Below are 20314 nucleotides of genomic sequence, written 5' to 3' on the forward strand. Positions count from 1 at the left end.
CTTGTCGTTGTCATGTGACAGTGTAGATAAGCAAACAGCATTAGCAGATGACAGACAAGACAGCACGATATATGTAACATATTGGCAGAAGCCGACAGGCATCAGGCCATCGGCATTCAGATCTTAAAAGTGAATAGAAATTGCAAATGGAAAAACTCGGGAGTGGTACCAGTTTTTTTGAAAATAAAAGGCAAACTGCATAAAGTATCGAAAATAATTTTAACAGAGAGTAAAAACTCCAATCAATAACACACAAGACTAATCACAATATGATATATGCAACTGTTTACCTTTTGCGAATATGACAAACATGTCAAGGAACTCTTGGAAGGAGACGAGACCATTTTTGTTTTTATCGATGAGATCGAACATATTCTGAACAAAGAGAGAACTCGGTTTAAGGGAGAGGGCATCTGCAAACTCATATATGGTCAGTTCACACTTTGTCTGCTGTATCTCTGACTGTGTGAGCACTTCTGTGTCCTCAGCATCCTCATCAATGTGGAAGGCCTGCAGCAAAGCTTCACTTTATTAGCTGGTATGACAGGGAATGTTCTAATTATGAACAAGTGCTTGCAAATGGTTATAGAAAATCTTTTTCACATCTTTCTCAAGACATTTTTGTAAGTTAACACGCAAGTTCATATAGCTAAGTAGGTTAATTGGCAGTGCTGCGATCATTTTATGGTTAGTTTTATGATAGCTCTATGGTGTGTAGCTTTATGGATAGTGTAAAAACAGCTCGAAGAATGAGCTGTTATTCTTGGCAAAAAATAAATAACAGCCAAGAAGTTATTCTGCTGACTTCATTCTGGGCAGTTAGCTGTCGTACCAAAGGGGAAGACAGCTCAATGGATCACGCTCTGAATGCCACAGCACAAATTAGCTATATTTGAATATATATCTCAGCTATATACAAATTTTAAAAACTCACTTTCTCTTTATTAATAGTTAATAGTTAAAAGTTACAGATGAGTGTTTTACCCGTTTAAAGATGACTCGGAAAAACTTATCGAGTGTCTTCTGTCGTTTTGCTTTGGTAACGGCTGAGGCAAGCATGGACTTTTCACCAGACATATTAGCACGCATATTCACGCCTGTGCTAGTGCAGAAATCTCTCATAGCATCTATGAATGCAACCTTCTCGCGAGCTCCATCAAACCTCAGCACCTTCAATCATAGCAAATATTGCGGATACACAGGCGCAGGCAGATAATACATACGAGTGATACATAGGTAAGTTGCCAGTGGTGATTCGCTAGTGAAAGTGATCAAGTTGGTGGATCAAGTTAAACTTAATCACTTCACTAGTGAACTTGAAGTGATCAAGTTCGTTAGTGAAAGTGATCAAAGTTGTCAAGTTTCTCCCTAATACTCAACGACTCCTCATCTACCACTATCAACATCTATGTTACAGAGAACCCACAGTTTATAGTTTATCATTGCAGCGCATAAATGAACTAGTGATGATTCATCTCTCAAGGACATTCAGAATCGTTATGTCACTATTCACTACTTCATGGCGATTATAATCGACAGAGTAGTGATCCTCCGATGACGGCATTCAAAACAGTCACCTGGTTTGTCCAAACACGCTGTTTATCACAACGACCGTAATTGTGAGACTTCACACACACCATGCAGAAAACATCAGATCAGTTCATTGGCATTGTAGAAACCAACAGTGAATGCTAGAGGTGTGAAAGGGTGAGGAATAGGAAACACTCACCAGGTCGTAGTCGTTGTCAATGCTCACTGACAGATAATTACGTAGTCTGTCGGTAGATTCAGTCAACACGAGCTTGCTTGTCCGGCTACAGTCGATAGTCCTGGCCGGACGTCTCAAATTTCCAGCAGCGAATAAAATGAGAGATTTCTTTCGAATATCCATTCTCACTTTTACATCTCTATCTCCCTCTTTGTGCCCTTGCCACTCCACAACTAACATGGAAAAAATGAAGCAAAGCATTAGCCTTTTCATTACCCGAATGCTTTGCCACGCCACCCGATAACATAGACATTCTACTAAGGTCTGAGATTTATGATGACAATAGTTCACACATGACTGTTCACTGTCCCTAATCATATATACATCTAAATGAATGCCCGGCGTTGCCAAAGTAATAAAAAAAGTTTTTGCACAGAAAATTTATTTTTATATAACATATAACATTGCAAGATACATTGTAATAACATAACATTATAACATATAAGCTACCATTCTAGCTTTCAAGCTTCATATCATGAGACAAGTGGTTTATGCAGTTCAAATTAATTAAGAGAAAAAAATCAAACAACCGCAAAGGTTTTTAAATTTTCAAACAACTATTACTTTTAAGTTTCATATCCTGAAAAAAGTGTTTGTGCACTTGAAACAAATTAAGAGAAAAACAGAACAATTGTAAAGGCATTTAAAAGTAAATGTGAAATAATAAGCAAGTATTAGCTAAATAAAATCTGTTTTGCTATGATTACAATGAAAAATTATTTAGTATACAATTATATGAATTCAATTCATTTCAGTATTGGCATCGTAAAGCAAAAATGGTGTACAGAGTGGTATAAAAACCCATAGTAATTATCTAATGCAAACGACCCCTGGCAAAAATCATCAAAATTTTATGTACTGTACATATTAAAAAAATTAGTACCAAAATAATATGCTAACCTTAGAAACTATAGTTACCTACAGTAACTTAAGTGTATTTAGTGGTTATGATCAGCAAGAAAATGTAACATTACAATGTACTACAAGCAGTACATACCATGGGGAGTTCTTACCTTCGAGAGACATATAACATGAACATTGGATTTAACTTAAATGAATTTAGCATACTAAACACATACTTCTTAAAGCTAAGTTTTAGTATGTATTTTACTAAACTTCAACTTTGTCATAGGCTAAAACTTTCTCACCTATCGTTTTTGGTTTCATTTTCACTACAACTTATAACTAATAATGATGAACTGAAATATAAAGCAAGTGAGCATCATATCTCTTTCAGACGTTGTGGGAGGAATTTCAGCGAATAGTATATCGACCTTTACATCCTTTCGTCGTAATCAGTACATCAACTGCCAAATTTAAATTTTGAAAAAATTTTTTTATTGATATTGTATGGCATGACAGAAATCAAAAAAATTTCGTCATCGTGTTCCATATAGTAATGCGAGAAAATCTTATTACAGGGACATAGTAACGCAAAGGCGCACTGTATTAATTAATGATAAAAAAAAATGATGTGCAATCGCGAGAAGGATACACAGTATATGGTAAAAGCAATAGAAATAGAAACGGTTTAGCCTTGTGATTACACCCACTTGATAGTTGACTTGCGATTTGAATGTCGCGAGTTCAAATCCAGCAAGAAGGTGATTTTTCACTGCTGAAACTTTGTCATTATAACTGGATAGATGAATGACAGACAAACACACAAAAAAGAGATTGACAGACGCATGACAGACACACAAAACACACAGATACAGCTTGAAGTTCTACATATTGCCTACCCTCATGCAAAGACGTATCCTTGCTCATCCTCTTTGATTCCTCTCTGCCTGCCCTTCTTTGCAGAGCGATTTTCTGCTGGTTGATTCGTGACAAGAAAATCAGGAGGGCAACCGTTACTAAAAATATGAAAGAGTTCCAAATTTAAAGAATAATTCCGCAAGTACAGTAGCAGTAACAGGAGCTAGTAGTTACGGGAGCTAGTAGTTACGGGAGCTAGTAGTTACGGGAGCTAGTAGTTACGGGAGCTAGTAGTTACGGGAGCTAGTAGTTACGGGAGTTAGTAGTTACGGGAGTTAGTAGTTACGGGAGCTAGTAGTTACGGGAGCTAGTAGTTACGGGAGCTAGTAGTTACGGGAGTTAGTAGTTACGGGAGCTAGTAGTTACGGGAGCTAGTAGTTACGGGAGCTAGTAGTTACGGGAGCTAGTAGTTACGGGAGCATAAACTTGACATTAAGCGATTGATGACACTGTGGAATTCAACATAAAAGAACATCAAAGAGGAATGAGCAAAATGAACTTACAGATAACAAACAAGCCAACTGCAGCAAAAGTTAAGATGTAAGGCACTTCTGAACCAGTGAAATAGTCAAAGGTACTGAGAGGCGTACACGGCGCCACTTGGCTGCTGTTACCACCATCAACAGTGCCACCTGGGCATGGATCGGCCTTTATGCTGTGGGTAATATTGCAGTTGACGTAGCGGGACACCTGTGGAGAAATAAAACATCTTACAATATTATGATTTTGTAGGATATGAAAGAGAACATGTTACTAGCATATGACAAGTTATGATTTTGTAGGATATGAAAGAGAACATGTTACTAGCATATGACAAGAATACTTCATTGACACTTTATTACAGTGGACCGCCAGGTTAGTGTCCCTGTCTTACATTTTTTCACCTTGCAATGTAGAACACGAAATTTTTCCGGTCCCCTCGTTACGGCATTTCTCCACCATACAGCATCGACATGTCTCTTTGAAATTCCAATTTGAACAGCAATCACTCGGTTTTTTTTGTCATATTTGTTTGAAAAGAAGTTTTAATAAAGTCAGGTAAAAGTAATAGTGAAAGCGTGGCATAAAGCGCCAAACCGAAAACAGGTAATAAAAAATTAAGCCAATGACAAAATTAAAGTTATGTTTAGTAAAATATTAAAATTTAGTTTTAAGGATGTGTGTGTGTGTGTTTAATAAGCTAAATTCATTTAAGGTAAATTCTAAGTTTGTGTTACATGGCGTCACAGAAGTTTAGTGTATCGAACGCATGGCTGTCAAGTCTCTCGCAGACCACCACTAGTCACTACAGTGGTGGTCTCGAAGGTAAAAGCTTATAGTAGTGTACATAGTAATGTTACACTTTAGTGCAGATTTTAATAACTAAATGGATACTTGTTACTTTGTTAGCGCCTGTACTGAATTACAACAATAAAAAACACACTTTTCTCTCATAATATCCTGTTTTATGTAGTTTTTTATAGTATGTTAACGGATTAAATTGTATTTCGTTATTTTATATAGAAAATAATGCCTTGAGACACGAGTAAATTGAGATACGAGCTCAGTCCCAGAATGCATTAAGCTTGTAAGTCGAGGTATGACTGTACGCCTGTCTCGAAGGTGAGAACTTCATACAGTATGGTACATCGTATCCATAATTTTTTTGACGTCATCAAGCCGTTTGCACATGCGCTCTTTCACGAAAAAGCCGCCATATTTGTAGAAAACGATCGTTATTCTTTTATTTAATAGTATTTATTGGTGTGGTTTTGATACTGTAATGAAAAAAATTGCAAACAAAAGCACCGTTTTCAAAATTCATTGCAAAAGCTTTGTGTTTTAGCGATGAAAGTTGTCTATAAAGATGGACGACAATGATAAAATGAGGTCACAAAAGACGAAGGGTTGTTGCATTTTAATGCAGATCATAACCACTGAATAAATAACTATAGTTGCTGAGGTTACTATACAATTTTGTTACTGATTTTGATATGTACAGTATGGGTTTAAAATTTTGATGTTTTTACTTTGGGTTGCATGAGATAAATGCTATGGGTTCCCATACCCCTCCGTACGACATTGTAGCCTTACTATCTTAACACCAAAAAAATTAATGTCGTATGGCAGGGATCCACTGTATTGTGAAACTAGTGTTTTTTAACATTAAAAAATACTAGAGCTGCATGTTTATAGTGCAAAACAATGTGCACCATGAGAGATCGTAATGAAAAACCACTTTGGCATAATTACCGTAAAACCTCTATTTGAACTGCATAGCGCTCTATTTTTCAACCCTTCCCCTATAATGGCGGTCAAATAGAGGTGACTTTCAAATAGAGGCTGGCGTTGTATTTTTCCAAACAGCTTGTCAAAAATTTGGGAAAATAAATTTAACTCTTTTACAGGCGAAGCAAATGTCACCCAAATTTTGACCTCTCCACAAATCACTCAACATGACAGATAACTATGACGAAAGGTCGAAACAGATGACACGAACATCAAAAAGTCTGCTTCGTATTTAAGTGTCCTACATTAACTTTCGAGCGGTGGTTATAGAATCACATCAAATGGCTTGTGCGCACCTATTGTGGAATGCATGAACAAGAAATTCTTCCTTCACACAAGTAGGAAATTGCCTAGAAGTCACCTGTTCAAGAGATATCATGGCATGCTCTGCTTTCATGCATAAGGACTTTGAAAAAACAATTTTTGGACTATCTAGTTTAAAAGGAGAACAATTTTAATATATTAATACAGCGTCGCAGCAGTTGTTGCCATTATAACACATTGTAGGTGTGTTACACCTATCCTCCATAACACATTGTAGGTATGTTACATCGATACCTAGACAAGCTTCTCACACACCTCTGAATATAGCATCTAGTTGACATCATTGTACATCCATCTAGTTGATGTAACTTAACAATAGCAGAACTACAAGTTTTCACAATATTTGGGATGATACATGATGGCACAAGAGCATCGAGTAATACAAGTCTCTTTGACAGTGCATATGCTCAGTACTTTAGCATGCATCATTAAAAACAGGGCCTGAGATCTTTACGTGTAAGCGGCCAGCATTTTACCTGAGATCTCCAAAGCTCTAGGTGCACAAATATAAAGCTGGCACACCTGTCCATAAATTACCTAATGATGGTCAGTAACTTTGGTTTCAGCCACAAAGCATACAGCAAAACAGAGCAGATCCCGCCAAATCAGGTAAAGCTAGTTCACCATCTTGGAATAATTTGAGAGAAAAGATGGAAAAGCTTGAAATATTTAAACACCACAGTAAATCGACTTGAGATTGAGCAATGATAAACCGAGCATATAAGAGAACAGGCATCACTATAAACGTAATACTAATACTTCTCCTTACCACGGAGGTTGAATAACCTTCATCAGTGAAGGCTTGAACTAAATTAGAGCAATTGATATTCTCAGTGCAGTTAAAATTGGTAAGGTTGAAACCGTCCGTTTGCGCGCGCCCCACTACTCTCTCACACTTTTCTTTTGCTACAAAAAAGAAAGTTAGTGCATCATGTATTACGTGTTATGAAGCACTATCGACATGCAATTTGAATTATAAAAATAATACGATATTGCCATGAAATAACGATGAATTATGTCAAAGTACAATACCGGTGAGATAGAAGAAAGGATTCTCTGCCAATTCTGAATCATCAATTTCTGTTATTTCCAAGATAATATCTCTTAAAGTCGTCTTTAAAATGGCTTCTCGCTGAAAATCTTTAAACAAGCTACAAAGAAATGAATAGCTGTTGTATATAAAAATTATGAGATTTTAATTGTGCCTTAAAATAGTAACAGTTACTCAGACATAGTACTAGTTATAACAGTTACTCAGACATAGTACTAGTTATAACAGTTACTCAGACATAGTACTAGTTATAACAGTTACTCGGACATAGTACTAGGTATAACAGTTACTCAGACATACTACTAGGTATATCAGTTACTCAGACATACTACTAGGTATAACAGTTGCTCAGAGATAGTACTAGGTATAACAGTTACTCAGACATACTACTAGGTATAACAGTTACTCAGACATAGTACTTGGTATATCAGTTACCCAAAGTAGTACTAGTTATAACAGTTACTCAGGCATAGTACTAGTTATAGCAGTTACTCAGAGGTAGTACTAGTTATAACAGTTACTCATAGATAGTACTAGTTATAACAGTTACTCAAAGTAGTACAAATTATAACAGTTACTCAGAGGTAGTACTAGTTATAACAGTTACTTAGAGGTAGTACTAGTTATAACAGTTACTCAAATGTAGTACTAACTAAAAAATTGTCACAAAGAGACATCACTGGCAACTTATCAACGACCTTTATGTTTGCGAAATTAGGATTATAAATTTCACAAATTAAAGCTCTACAACTGAGGAATTTCAATAGAACTCCCGCAAGATTAGTGGTTCCTATAGCATATTTTAGAATTCGTGTGGTCACTTTGAGAAACTTATAAATGTATTTATCACACAACTATTCAGATTCTGTTCTATTCAACCTGCACTAGAATATCATTAAAACTCATTTATAACTTATAATTGGAGCTCTGCCAGCTGACTTTCAAAACAAGTTGATGGAGTTGCAGATGTACTCACTAATTCTTGTCGTTTTCAAACCAAAATCTATCGCCATCTCTGATTCTTGTAAACTGATCAGCAATGATAGCTCGAAAAAGAGGACCTGGTCCATCCGCGGTGGTTTCTGCAATGCCACCAGGCCAAATATCGATATCGTCTAATCTTCCATTGTAGACCTCTCGCATTGCTTGGATCATCTGAATATAACGAAAAAAACTGGCGTCAACCCGCCTTGTATGATTAGCCTACACACAGTCTCTAGCATTCACACATAAAATGAACATCTGTCATTAGTCTGGTGACAACACTAAGCATAGCACGTGAAAGGGGGGGGGAGGCACAGCTAGTATATACATGTATATATTTCTCAAAGTACGTCTGTGGATCTGTCATTCCGGCTATAGCTATAAAGCACGCTGATTATTTTACCGATGCGGACACGCATTACGATGCCCCCGTTAAAAAATATTTTTCGTAAGGTTTGATTACTATATCTGGGGTTAAAGCCAATTCTTCTCGCGTGGACAATTATATTGTTTCCGTGGCAATAGCTAAATTGTAAGCAGCTTGTAAATGCAAGAATTGTTATTATTATTGATATTATTATTAATTGTTATTATCAATTCTACATATTCAGGATTTTTATTTTGTTTTCTCAGTTCATATTAATTTTATCATTACCGAATCATCTTTTATTGTAATCGTAGCAAAACCAACTTAATTTAGCTATTACTTGCTAATTATTTCACATTTACATCTAAACCTTTTTATAGTCGTTTTATTTTTTTAATTTATTTGACCTGCACGAAACATTTTCTTCACGATATGAAGTTTAAAAGTTTTTTGACAAAGTTTGAAAACCTATCCAGTTGTTTTTATTTTATCCTAATTTATTTCAATTACACAAAACACTCTTTTCATGATATGTAGTTTGAAAGTAAAAATGGCAAATGTTGTTATATGTTAAATACAAATCAATTTTCTGACCAAATCCTTTTTTATTACTCGGGCAACGCAGGGTACTACAGCTAGTCTTAATCTAACTTCAACTTGATGACGTTAGATTAACATGGTTTATAAACCTTTTTTACATTTGTTTATTTTCAATGTTCATTTTCCACTGGCTTTACTTTCACTTGGAGGTGAAGAGAACCTTTGAACGCTTTATGTTGAATATAACTGTGGGTGTAGCATCAAATATTTGCTCAGAGTTGTCATCCCTTATGAAACAAATCATGTTGAGGTGATTCCTAAGGCTCAAACACGCTACAATGATGTCTAGCACAATATCACGCGGTGCCAATCTGCACTGGAAATCGCTCGGCACGTTGATGATGAGCGATAACATTAGCCTTAGTCTATCAAAACTTTATCGCTCGCGAGACGCATTTCGAATGGTTGTTTTTCCTCAGAATGCAATGCTCTGGCTGCTAATTTTTCGTGTCATTGTTCACCAGCGTACAGCAACAACATTTTGCTACTCTGTTACAATTGAAACATCATCAAAATGTACACTGAATTGTTCATAGATTTGATAAGAGCACACCTTTACGACACAACACAAAAGTTTCAAAGATACTCAGTTGAAAACCAACATTTGGGAGCCAATCGTTGCGCAGGTTGACTATCTGGAAAATGGTAAATATTTATTATATTAAAGATAAAAACTACTATAAAGTAAACTATTTATAAAAATCATAAAATAATCCTGTTAAAAATACAAAAATCGTTTTTTTCTTGTCTTATTGTAGTATGCATTTTGTGAAAATGAGATAGGCCTAATAACAAATGCAGAAGTCGTTTACCTCCTTGTCTAGAATGGGCCATATTGACTAAAATTTGTTAACAACTCCGAAAAAACTGATGATATGGAATTTTATTGACAGTTTGTGAGTGTGCTCGCATTATCGTTTGCTGGTGAATCGCTCAAGTGTGTTTAGCGATATCTCCGCGCTTCTTATGACGCACACGATAAAATCTCCTAGTGTGTTTGCACTTTAAGAAGAGGTTTGACAGTATTTCCAAACAAAATAGCATTACAATTACAGCTGCATTTGTTATAAATTCTATAACCTTCATGTTATACGGATTACTACACTCCTAGACACATATCGCTCTAGATGATGACCTATGGTGTCTACCACATCTAGCGTCTAGCCACATCAGTCTAAGTTAATGCTATGTTACTATGTAGATGGTCAGTACTATGTCTAAATATCATAGAGAGAGTTTAAACCGCACAAGAGGCAAGGATGTAGGGTTATGTCCTTATACGTACCTCACACTGTTTCGGATTACTTTTTGTCGCATTTGGCCCACACGTCTCTTTGTTGATGTCATTCCAATCCTTAATTTCGTCAAGACCAAACTCTCGACGTGCTGTGTTATAGTCTGGGAGACCATGGTCACGGCCTCTCTGTATATTAACAGCCATCAAGTCCCGACGACTAAAATCAAGCCCTCCAAAAACGAAACCTGGAAATAGGCAACGTAAAATTACATGACTATCTCAAGCATAGCTCGGCATAGTCAAGGAACAACAGCGGGAAGCAAAGACCAAAAAAGCAGCACATAGAGAGCACAAAAGTGCACATGCTTCCGTATGTTATCTTTTAGATTTGCATATTGGAATTTCAAAGATGCAACAGTAATATACATGTCCTGGCAGCAAATGGCCTTGACAACAAGATTGACTCGCACACGAAAACAGTTAGTAGAGATTGGCTGGTTAAACTCGCAAACAATTTGTAATTATCAAGAATAAATAACATGTTAAACTAGGCATAACAATTGTCAAACAGTCAAAATTGCACAGGCACTGCTACTCAAAGACCAACCTCGCAAATCCTCGGTTATAGTTGTGTCCTCTCGTTCAGTAATTTGAGATGACATGCCAAGAATGAAGTCATCAATATCAAACTCGCTAACGGCTTCCTGTGGGTTCCAGTAACTGTTGCAGGTGCGAACAGCCATTTTACCATCCTCTTGGGTCTTTGCCGTGTTTGTCACAAAATCGCACTCTTCATTAGTCTTTGCCATTGGCCTATAACATTACACATCCTCTGTTAACCATCCGGCATACTGTTGAAAAATCTTTCATTTGTGTGGCTAAATTGTGAAATATTATTCAAAGACAATTTTTTTAAATGTTATTTGCTGTAAATAGTTCATTTAGTTGGTGTGTCGCCTGCTAGCCTTCAAAAATTTTGTATTTTGAAACACTACAAAAATTGTATGCATAATCAGGCAACCGTGTGCCTGCTAGAATCTCTCAGCGCTGAAACAATTTGTGGCAGCCAATTAACCAATAAGAGATCATGATAGTTTTTCAGAGCTCCATTACTTTTTTGTTCGTGCTGCCACATGTCTATCAGCTAAGACAATTTCTTTCCATTTTCTAACCTCAGCATCTTTTAAACATTGATTATAAACTCAGAAATGTCTTACAGAAATTATAATTCTAATTCAGTTAATTAAGACACAATTGCACTAAATATGAACTTCGTTACTGAAGAAACTGCGTAGAACTTTCCCACATCTTTTTTATTGTTGTCTACCAAAAACACCGTCTCATGTAGTTATGCCAGCTCCAACAGATTACTTGTACAGACGCCTACTAAAACTGCTAGTTTTACTAGCAACTGACTAGAGATGCACTGCTAGTTTTACTTGCAACTGACTAAAGCTTCCCTGCTAGTTTTACTTGCAACTGACTAGAGCTTCACTGCTAGTTTTACTTGCAACTGACCAGAGCTTCCCTGCTAGTTTTACTTGCAACTGACTAGAGCTTCACTGCTAGTTTTACTTGCAACTGACTAAAGCTTCACTGCTAGTTTTACTTGCAACTGACTAGAGCTTCCCTGCTAGTTTTACTTGCAACTGAATAGAGCTTCACTGCTAGTTTTACTTGCAACTGACTAAAGCTTCCCTGCTAGTTTTACTTGCAACTGACTAGAGATGCACTGCTAGTTTTACTTGCAACTGACTAGAGCTTCCCTGCTAGTTTTACTTGCAACTGACTAAAGCTTCACTGCTAGTTTTACTTGCAACTGACTAGAGCTTCCCTGCTAGTTTTACTTGCAACTGAATAGAGCTTCACTGCTAGTTTTACTTGCAACTGACTAGAGCTTCACTGCTAGTTTTACTTGCAACTGACCAGAGCTTCCCTGCTAGTTTTACTTGCAACTGACTAGAGCTTCACTGCTAGTTTTACTTGCAACTGACTAGAGCTTCACTGCTAGTTTTACTTGCAACTGACTAGAGCTTCACTGCTAGTTTTACTTGCAACTGACTAGAGCTTCACTGCTAATTTTACTTGCAACTGACTAGAGCTTCACTGCTAGTTTTACTAGCAACTGACTAGAGCTTCACTGCTAGTTTTACTAGCAACTGACTAAAGCTTCACTGCTAGTTTTACTTGCAACTGACTAGAGCTTCACTGCTAGTTTTACTAGCAACTGACCAGAGCTTCCCTGCTAGTTTTACTTGCAACTGACTAGAGCTTCACTGCTAGTTTTACTTGCAACTGACTAGAGCTTCCCTGCTAGTTTTACTTGCAACTGACTAGAGCTTCCCTGCTAGTTTTACTTGCAACTGACTAGAGCTTCACTGCTAGTTTTACTTGCAACTGACTAGAGCTTCACTGCTAGTTTTACTTGCAACTGACTAGAGCTTCACTGCTAGTTTTACTTGCAACTGACTAGAGCTTCACTGCTAGTTTTACTTGCAACTGACTAGAGCAGCTATGGCCAAATGGCGGATCTAGATCCGGATCTGGATCTTTTTATTTTTTTTGTGGATCTTTCAAGTTGGCTGTTAAAAAAGATTTTTGAAGTATTTTTTAAAAATTTGGTTTTAAAAGGTTTTTTATAAACTTTTCTGAGAATTTTTTTGTAAATCTATTGTATTCAGCAATGACTTTTGTGAAAAATATCATGAAACATGACTCATAAATACCCATTTTCATGAACATTAAGAGTCGCAGTAAGTAGCAGTAAACCGCGTTTTGATAGTATTGTGAAGTCAAAGCCCTCTCATCATTTTCTCACTGATATCAGACATATTTATTACATCACATTCATTCACAGATTTTTAGTCAAATTAAATATATAAAAAGACTTTTTAAATCGTATTTTATGCCTTGTTTTAAGATGTACACAAATAATTGCATGTGTATGTATAGCAAAAAAGAAAAATGCACATCTTCGGCTCGTTGCGGATCTTTAATGTGTCAGATTTAGCTGTAACGGATCATGGCCAAAATCAGTTGGCCATCCCTGGACTAGAGCTTCACTGCTAATTTTACTTGCAACTGACTAGAGCTTCCCTGTGGTTTTCACTATATTCAAAAAACTATAAACTAGTTGCAAACTTTTAGTCAAATTCAGCAATACCACCATTGAATATTTTTGAAGTAAAACTCACCGTCTCCGCCGCACACCAGGAGGAACTAAGGTATGCCCAAATCTCATCGCTGCTGATTGGAAGACATGCATTATCTGTGGATACACTTCTGGCTTGTAAACTGCAACCCAGTTACAGAAAAGCTGATGCACAGAGATGAGTAAAGTATTCATTCTAACAAAAGGCTAACCTCCAACTAAATTCCTGGAGATGCATTCTTCTCATCAGCAGACAATCAACTAACATTAGAGATACAGGGTAGGCAACTCCCAATATTATTATACAAAATCTGCTGTTTTGCAAAAAATATTTTTGGTGCCCTCGAAATGCTTCAAGTTTAGCATTTTGATTTTTTATTGACCAATTTTATCAGCAGCACCATCAGTGTACAACCTATCAACCAGAGCTGCTGCCACGGGTGTCAAAATACTAGACATCTGTAGATGATTGGTCAAATACAACACAGCTATTAATCTACAATTGTAGTGGCCAGAATTGTTCACGTAAATCAATTTACAGCAACAAAGTTGTAGTCAAAGGTTATTGATAGCCTAAACTTTATAGAGACTCGACTAAGAATTCATAGAGCATATCAGCTTTACAAACCAGTGTAGGGGTCCAGACTAAATGAGTTTCCAAAGGCATCAGTTTTCAGCCATGAGGGTAGCCAATCGTACACAATCACTTTCTGTAAGGATAAAAACGAATTGCAATGACTGTGCTTGGACACTGCTGGTGAATAATGATCCAGGGCAGCAGAATGAACTAATATGACAAAGGAAAGTCAATCAAGAGCATACCTGGTGTGTAGCAATCACCCATTTTCTTGCCTCATTGAAAATTTTCTCATCGTAGTGTTCCTTAAACTCCTCCTCTGAATATGTTTTCTCAAACCCAAACTCCTTCTGGACTTGCTCATCGTTGTAGGCTCGGTAGAGCAGCTCAGTGATCCTGTCAGCCACGGCATTGTGATATCGATACCAAAAAATCCCAAAAGTTAACAAGAATGGGTTCTCATTTCCTCGCGGATTTCCCAAGCCTGTGACCGAACGAAATAAGACAGCTTATCAAAATGGAAGCTTTAGGAATAAGCGAAGAAAATGGTCAAAACACCATCCTCATTCTCAGTTATGGTGCCACCTAACGCTGCATGATGACCACCATAATACTTTCTATAGAAACAATCATGATAGAACAACTCACGAAAGAATCTCTTCACATTTTTGAGGTAATGATCGCGTGGGGGAGGAGGATTAGCCATGGGCAGACGAATATTATTAACTGCAGGAAAATCTTTATCCCCATACTGCTTTTCATCTTCTTCGAGTTCGCCTCTCTCGGCCTGGTCCTTTGTCGAAAGCAATCTGCCTCCTTTCAAAAGCCGCAAGGCATCGGCCCATGTCTTTCCAATGCCATACATGAGCCCCCCATCAATCCATGGCGTTATCTCATTCAACTAAAAATATAAATATAAATATATATATATATGTTGAAAATTCAAAGGCACATCATAGTTTTACATTAACATTTGATAGAGGCAATTTACATTTTGAATGTCTACCTTGTTGTTATACATAGAAATTATATGATATAGCGGCGCCCCGAACTGCAGAGTTTATGCCACACTAACTCTAAGTCTAAATAATGTGCGTTAGTTTAAATACAGCAATAATAACTTGGAGTCACTATATGAAGCATAAAAACAGAATTATATAAAATAAGGTAAAACTATAAAAATATAAAAAATGCTAAGAATCAATAAAACAATGTTTATGTTCCATGGATTTCATGTTAAAAACAGGTAAGTTGAGGTGCACTCTTGGCTATACAGGAGAAACAATGCATAGATCATCACGCTGATTGTGATATATTATTATTACAACTATTATTATTACTAAAAATTCCCCTATCATACAGCCCACGACCAAAGTTATAATGGAAAAAAAGGGTACTGCTGGTTGAGAAATGCAATATTAGCAGTCACATGGCACTGCAGTGCAATAGGAGAATTGCAATGGTAAATGCAATGGTAGCTGTAATGTACTGGGTGTTATTATGTACAACAAACAGCAATAATGAAAGGAACATATTATATGTTTATATCTCTCCCTTGCAATAGGAGAAATGCAATATTAGAAGTAAAATGGCAAGCTGCTGTGTAATATACACAGGCTGGGGGGCTGTATATTATAGGTCATAGCAACCAATATCAAGAAGCTGTGATATTTATCTAGATTTCTGTATTAATATCTAAAAAAATTATGCTGAATTTAAAAATCTAAACAGATTTTAGATGGTATTTAGATTTTAACATATTGCACACCATCGGACACTATATACTTCGATCTTGTAAATAAATTCGAATGATTATTCTTATAACTAAATATTATAATAATCTTATAAAATCGAATAATTATTCTTACAATTAAATATGGTAATAATCTTATAAAAATCGTTAGAAAAATATCATCGTCATTTCCTTTACTTTCACTGCTTTGGACATCAGTTGGAATACCAAAATACTCATTATAAGTGTCCAAAATGTCAGAGTCAGGTAGAATCGGCAAAAAAGAAACGATTACTTTTCAGTACTTCTACGTTAATTACAGAAACCTTCCGGCAATTGGACAATGCCATAGACTGGTAAAATGGGCACGTTTTTCTTGTGAAATGCGCATGACCTAATGGTTCTACTCTCTGTCGCACAGCCTTATCAGCGTTTCGTTGGCCGGTCTTAATTTTGATTAAAAAAGGTTTGTCAAGTTTTAATAGCGACTTAAGGCCAAATTAATCTATCTACTTATGTATAATCTGATGGGTTAGTTTTAGGATATTGCGTCAATTTTTCAAAGACTTGGTAACATATTTAAATAAGTTTATATGTGTTTTGTATCATTATTATACTTGAACGACTTTGCACAAAAGAGGTTAAGTTTCTGATGGGATTTCGGTACAAGGGTTTGGTAATGGCCGTTGACAGATAATTTTTCGGGAGTCGTGTGCACATATGCATTTATCATAAAGCTCCCAAACAATCGCTTCGCTCGTGTTTGGTTGTGGGATAATTATTGTTATTATAACTTAGTGTTCACTCTAAATTAACATAACATATTTATAGATTATACATGTAAGAAAATATAATTTTTTATATAGTTCTTTTTTTTGCAATTTGTACAGCCAACATTTTTACATTGGTTGCAAGCTTTTTCTTTGAATGACTTGTACTTTTTTTCTTAAAATGACTACCGGAAAGCTTGACATAATTTTATAATTGTAATTAAAATTTAGCAATAGCAGTCAATAAATTATCAATGAACTTAACAATAACTGCTGTAAGAGAAAAGAATATATCAAATTGAGTGACAACGAATGTATGCAGCTGACGAAGAATCCGCTCTTGCTAACACCACACGAATCACTCAAGCCAACAAGGGAACTGTAAGCAATGTGTGAATTTTCTCCAAAAGGTTTTTTTTCCCGAAAAGCTTTGTCACCAAATCTCCTTGGTGTAAAACACAATCGAGAGAAATCTTTGACAAAAACCATAGTTGGTATCGTGAGATGTTAAATATAATAGATTTACGCTTATGACACGCAAACAACTGCCATGCCTGTTCTCTTGGAGAGTTTGGACTGAAACCAGTCCTTCCCATGTCATATCTTGAACGCAGCAGGGGAATCAGGATATCGTCTTTTCCCTCAGGATTCAATACTTCATGCTTTGGCACTGTTATGTTGAAATATTCGGGGGGACATCCGGGTCTTTGAGCATCGAGGATTTCCTCTACAACCTGCTGACCTAGATAAACATTTAGATCCTCTCATTATAATTATTCTCAGGAGCTCTACAGAGTATGCGCTAGAAATTTTAGACAGAGCATGAGAGATAGCAACTCCACTGAGCTAAAACCGCAGAAACCAGTCACAAATGAGCTATCCGCTACATGACCTGGAATGTTCATACATAGGAGATGCTGATAAGGTAGATATGGTTTGAGCAGCAGGTGCAGATATGCAAGCGAGTTGCCAACTAAGCAATAATGAAAACTCTCAGTAGTGTTCATCACAAAACTACACGTAGTAAAAGACAATATCACCATTTCTACACTTACATCTGATTCCTGATTCTATACTTACATCAGGAGATCTAAATGCTCGATTCAATTGGACTTTTTATCTCAAGTCTACATAATATAATATCATTCCGACTACCAAAAGCATTATAAATGCGGATCGCAAACCAAATGTTTTCACAATCCGTGAGCTCAAAATCAACTTTGTTCCAACAATTCAATCGACTGGATCCCACGACTACCCATTCGATTTCACTTCATGCCGAATTGACATCAGCACAATTGAATAAAACTAAGTTAGGAATTATCACTATGGTATGAATATTTAAGAAGGTGTGTTTATTACATGACAGTTTGACAGGTTTCAACAATTTTCTTCAGTTCAATTCGAACAATTCTCCGCTATTTCAAATCTCTTGTTCATGTTTTTGTATTCAAGTACGCTTACTTCCATGATGAAAGGACGTAAGAAAAGCATGGAGAATCCGCGTCACCCTGTACGTGATAGAATTATAGTAATACAATTTGTGAGAAACTCGTTATGCTCGAATGCCTCTGGCTGCGCAATTCTAAGGCTGCGCCTATTGAAAGACAGGTTACTGAAATGAAAGACAAACAAGAAGTCGACAAACCTAGCTCGCTAGGCATATGGTTCTAAGGCTAGAATACTTGGCCTACTCCTCTCAATTTAACAGGCTATAAAAATGACGCACCTAACTGCAACATTTTCAGACTAACCAAAAAACACCAGAAAAGCTGTTCTCCCTCTGTATGACGGCATTCCTGTCTCTCCACTCATCAGAGCTGTACTGATGTTCACAGGATTCGGTCTGTTCTGACCGGATGGTTTATAAACACCATCCTCATAAGCATGAGGCAGCCTCCTGAACATTGGAGAATCTAAACAAAAAATGACCCATTATAAATGCCAGCAAGTGAGTGATAAATATTTTTGGTCATATCTGCCGAATACAATGAAATAGAGTGGGTGAGCGGGTGGGTGAGTAGGAGTGCGCTATGCTACCTTGCCATACGAAAAGACTGAGTATAGAATTTTTTTTAATTTAATTAATTTGGCACATTTATAAACAAAATAAGACAGAATTTTTTGTCCCACTTGGATGAACAATTTTTATAGTAGCATATAACTTTTGTTAAGAAAATCTTTAAATGTGACACAAAATAAAAAAACTATTGAAGGTCAGGAGAGGTACAACTGCCCAAACTGTTTGCACAAATAGTTTGCACAAATAGTTGGAAATAATATGGGTTCGACAACATATATATTTTTGTATATTTTTTTGCATCAAAACAAAGCACTCCAGCAATATAATTAGCTAATCACCTGCACCTAATAGCACCCGAAGATTCACTATCTTTTGAATAAAGATATTTATCAGCAGATTATTTTGCAAACAAGAGTTAAAAACTAAAAGGAAAATACAGTATATTTTAGAGCATCTATGAAAAAAAACTATTCGATTCATCTGTAAATTCACTGGCACAATATGATGAATTCTAATAATTGAGCCACTTTCACATTGTTAGTCAACAAAGTTGGCAGTTATTTACGCCTTATTTACGCCAAATGGTTGTTGTTGATGATACAAGGCCAAAATCACAGATTACAACCGCATTTCAATTTCAGGACAATATAACTTTCATAGATTATCTGCACAAATATTGATTTTTTGATGGCAATATCAGAACATCTTGGAAGCAAAACTTGGCTTTAAAGCTTTGCAGAAGCAACGCTGCCATGGTTCAATGCACCAACACTTGTTTTCAATTGCCATCTTCCAATCAGCATTAAGCAACAAGGAAGTTCAAAGGTCACACTATCCCAACTACTCAAAATTAACAAGCTCAATTAATGAAGGACAGCACATAACCTGCTGCGCCCCAATCCGGATGTGCTCTGTTGTTGTACCAGCCATCATAGCCGGGAAACTCATAGGACGTCTCCACAACCAGCCTCCAAACAGTTTGCAGAAAGTCATCAGCTGTTTCATTCCCGTAGTAGGGCACTGGTACTTTGTAGTCTAAAGATATATATATATATATAAAAACAAAGTAACAAGAACACAATTGAATGTACAGAAAGAATAACTATCTAAATTTACGTTTGGATAGACTAATAATAAATTTATTATAAAATAGAAATACCACATGGCAAAGCATTCAACTCAAAACAAATCCACTTGTGACATTAAGTATATACCGGTATTACCTAACGTCAAAACTTTTTCATAAGACATCAAAATAACTACCATTGTCGCCTCAAACAGTTCTAAACGGTTCAAACATTTGATAGCTTATTTTCTTAATCTTTGTATAGCATGTGTCTTATAAAAAGGTTGTTATGAAGAACCGAATTAGCCTTGTGTGAATATACGTGTACTTGTACGAAGTAAACAACAATTCACCATTAAACACGTGTTATTCATAAAGTATCTTACCGTCACATCGCGCAAAAGATGCAAAAGCCAAAACTGCAAAACTTATAAAATGTGAAACCCCCATCTAAAATGCTGTTTTCTCGTGGATGTAAACTTGTTACTACGAGGTCGAGTTTAGAGTCTGACTGGCATCCCAGCTCCCGTGCTTCTGTTTCCCTCGATATTTGTAGGAAACTTTTTAAACCAATCACCATTCATTTTGAAATGAACTAGGGTATTTTACATATGCGACGTGTAAAACGTCGTAAT

At 36.4% G+C, this 20314-nt stretch overlaps 1 protein-coding gene across 1 annotated transcript in view; it reads right to left on the bottom strand.

Moving 5' to 3' along the window:
• LOC137395108 (dual oxidase 2-like) overlaps positions 1-20204 on the bottom strand; it is a 29875-nt gene extending 9671 nt beyond the window's left edge. Inside the window, exons 1-18 of the mRNA XM_068081906.1 lie at positions 20066-20204; positions 19499-19648; positions 18345-18506; positions 17145-17332; positions 14737-14989; positions 14334-14572; positions 14140-14221; positions 13555-13654; positions 10968-11173; positions 10409-10605; positions 8149-8327; positions 7154-7272; positions 6891-7027; positions 4033-4219; positions 3511-3627; positions 1730-1941; positions 985-1170; positions 291-510 (exon numbers count right to left, since the gene is read on the bottom strand). Of these exons, the coding sequence (XP_067938007.1) occupies positions 291-510; positions 985-1170; positions 1730-1941; positions 3511-3627; positions 4033-4219; positions 6891-7027; positions 7154-7272; positions 8149-8327; positions 10409-10605; positions 10968-11173; positions 13555-13654; positions 14140-14221; positions 14334-14572; positions 14737-14989; positions 17145-17332; positions 18345-18506; positions 19499-19648; positions 20066-20129 (2998 nt within the window). The 5' untranslated portion in view covers positions 20130-20204. The remainder of the gene's footprint in view (positions 1-290; positions 511-984; positions 1171-1729; positions 1942-3510; positions 3628-4032; positions 4220-6890; positions 7028-7153; positions 7273-8148; positions 8328-10408; positions 10606-10967; positions 11174-13554; positions 13655-14139; positions 14222-14333; positions 14573-14736; positions 14990-17144; positions 17333-18344; positions 18507-19498; positions 19649-20065) is intronic.
• Positions 20205-20314: the final 110 nt, after the last annotated feature.

This window comes from Watersipora subatra, chromosome 4 (assembly GCF_963576615.1).
Source record: "Watersipora subatra chromosome 4, tzWatSuba1.1, whole genome shotgun sequence".
NCBI classification, from domain to species: domain Eukaryota; kingdom Metazoa; phylum Bryozoa; class Gymnolaemata; order Cheilostomatida; family Watersiporidae; genus Watersipora; species Watersipora subatra.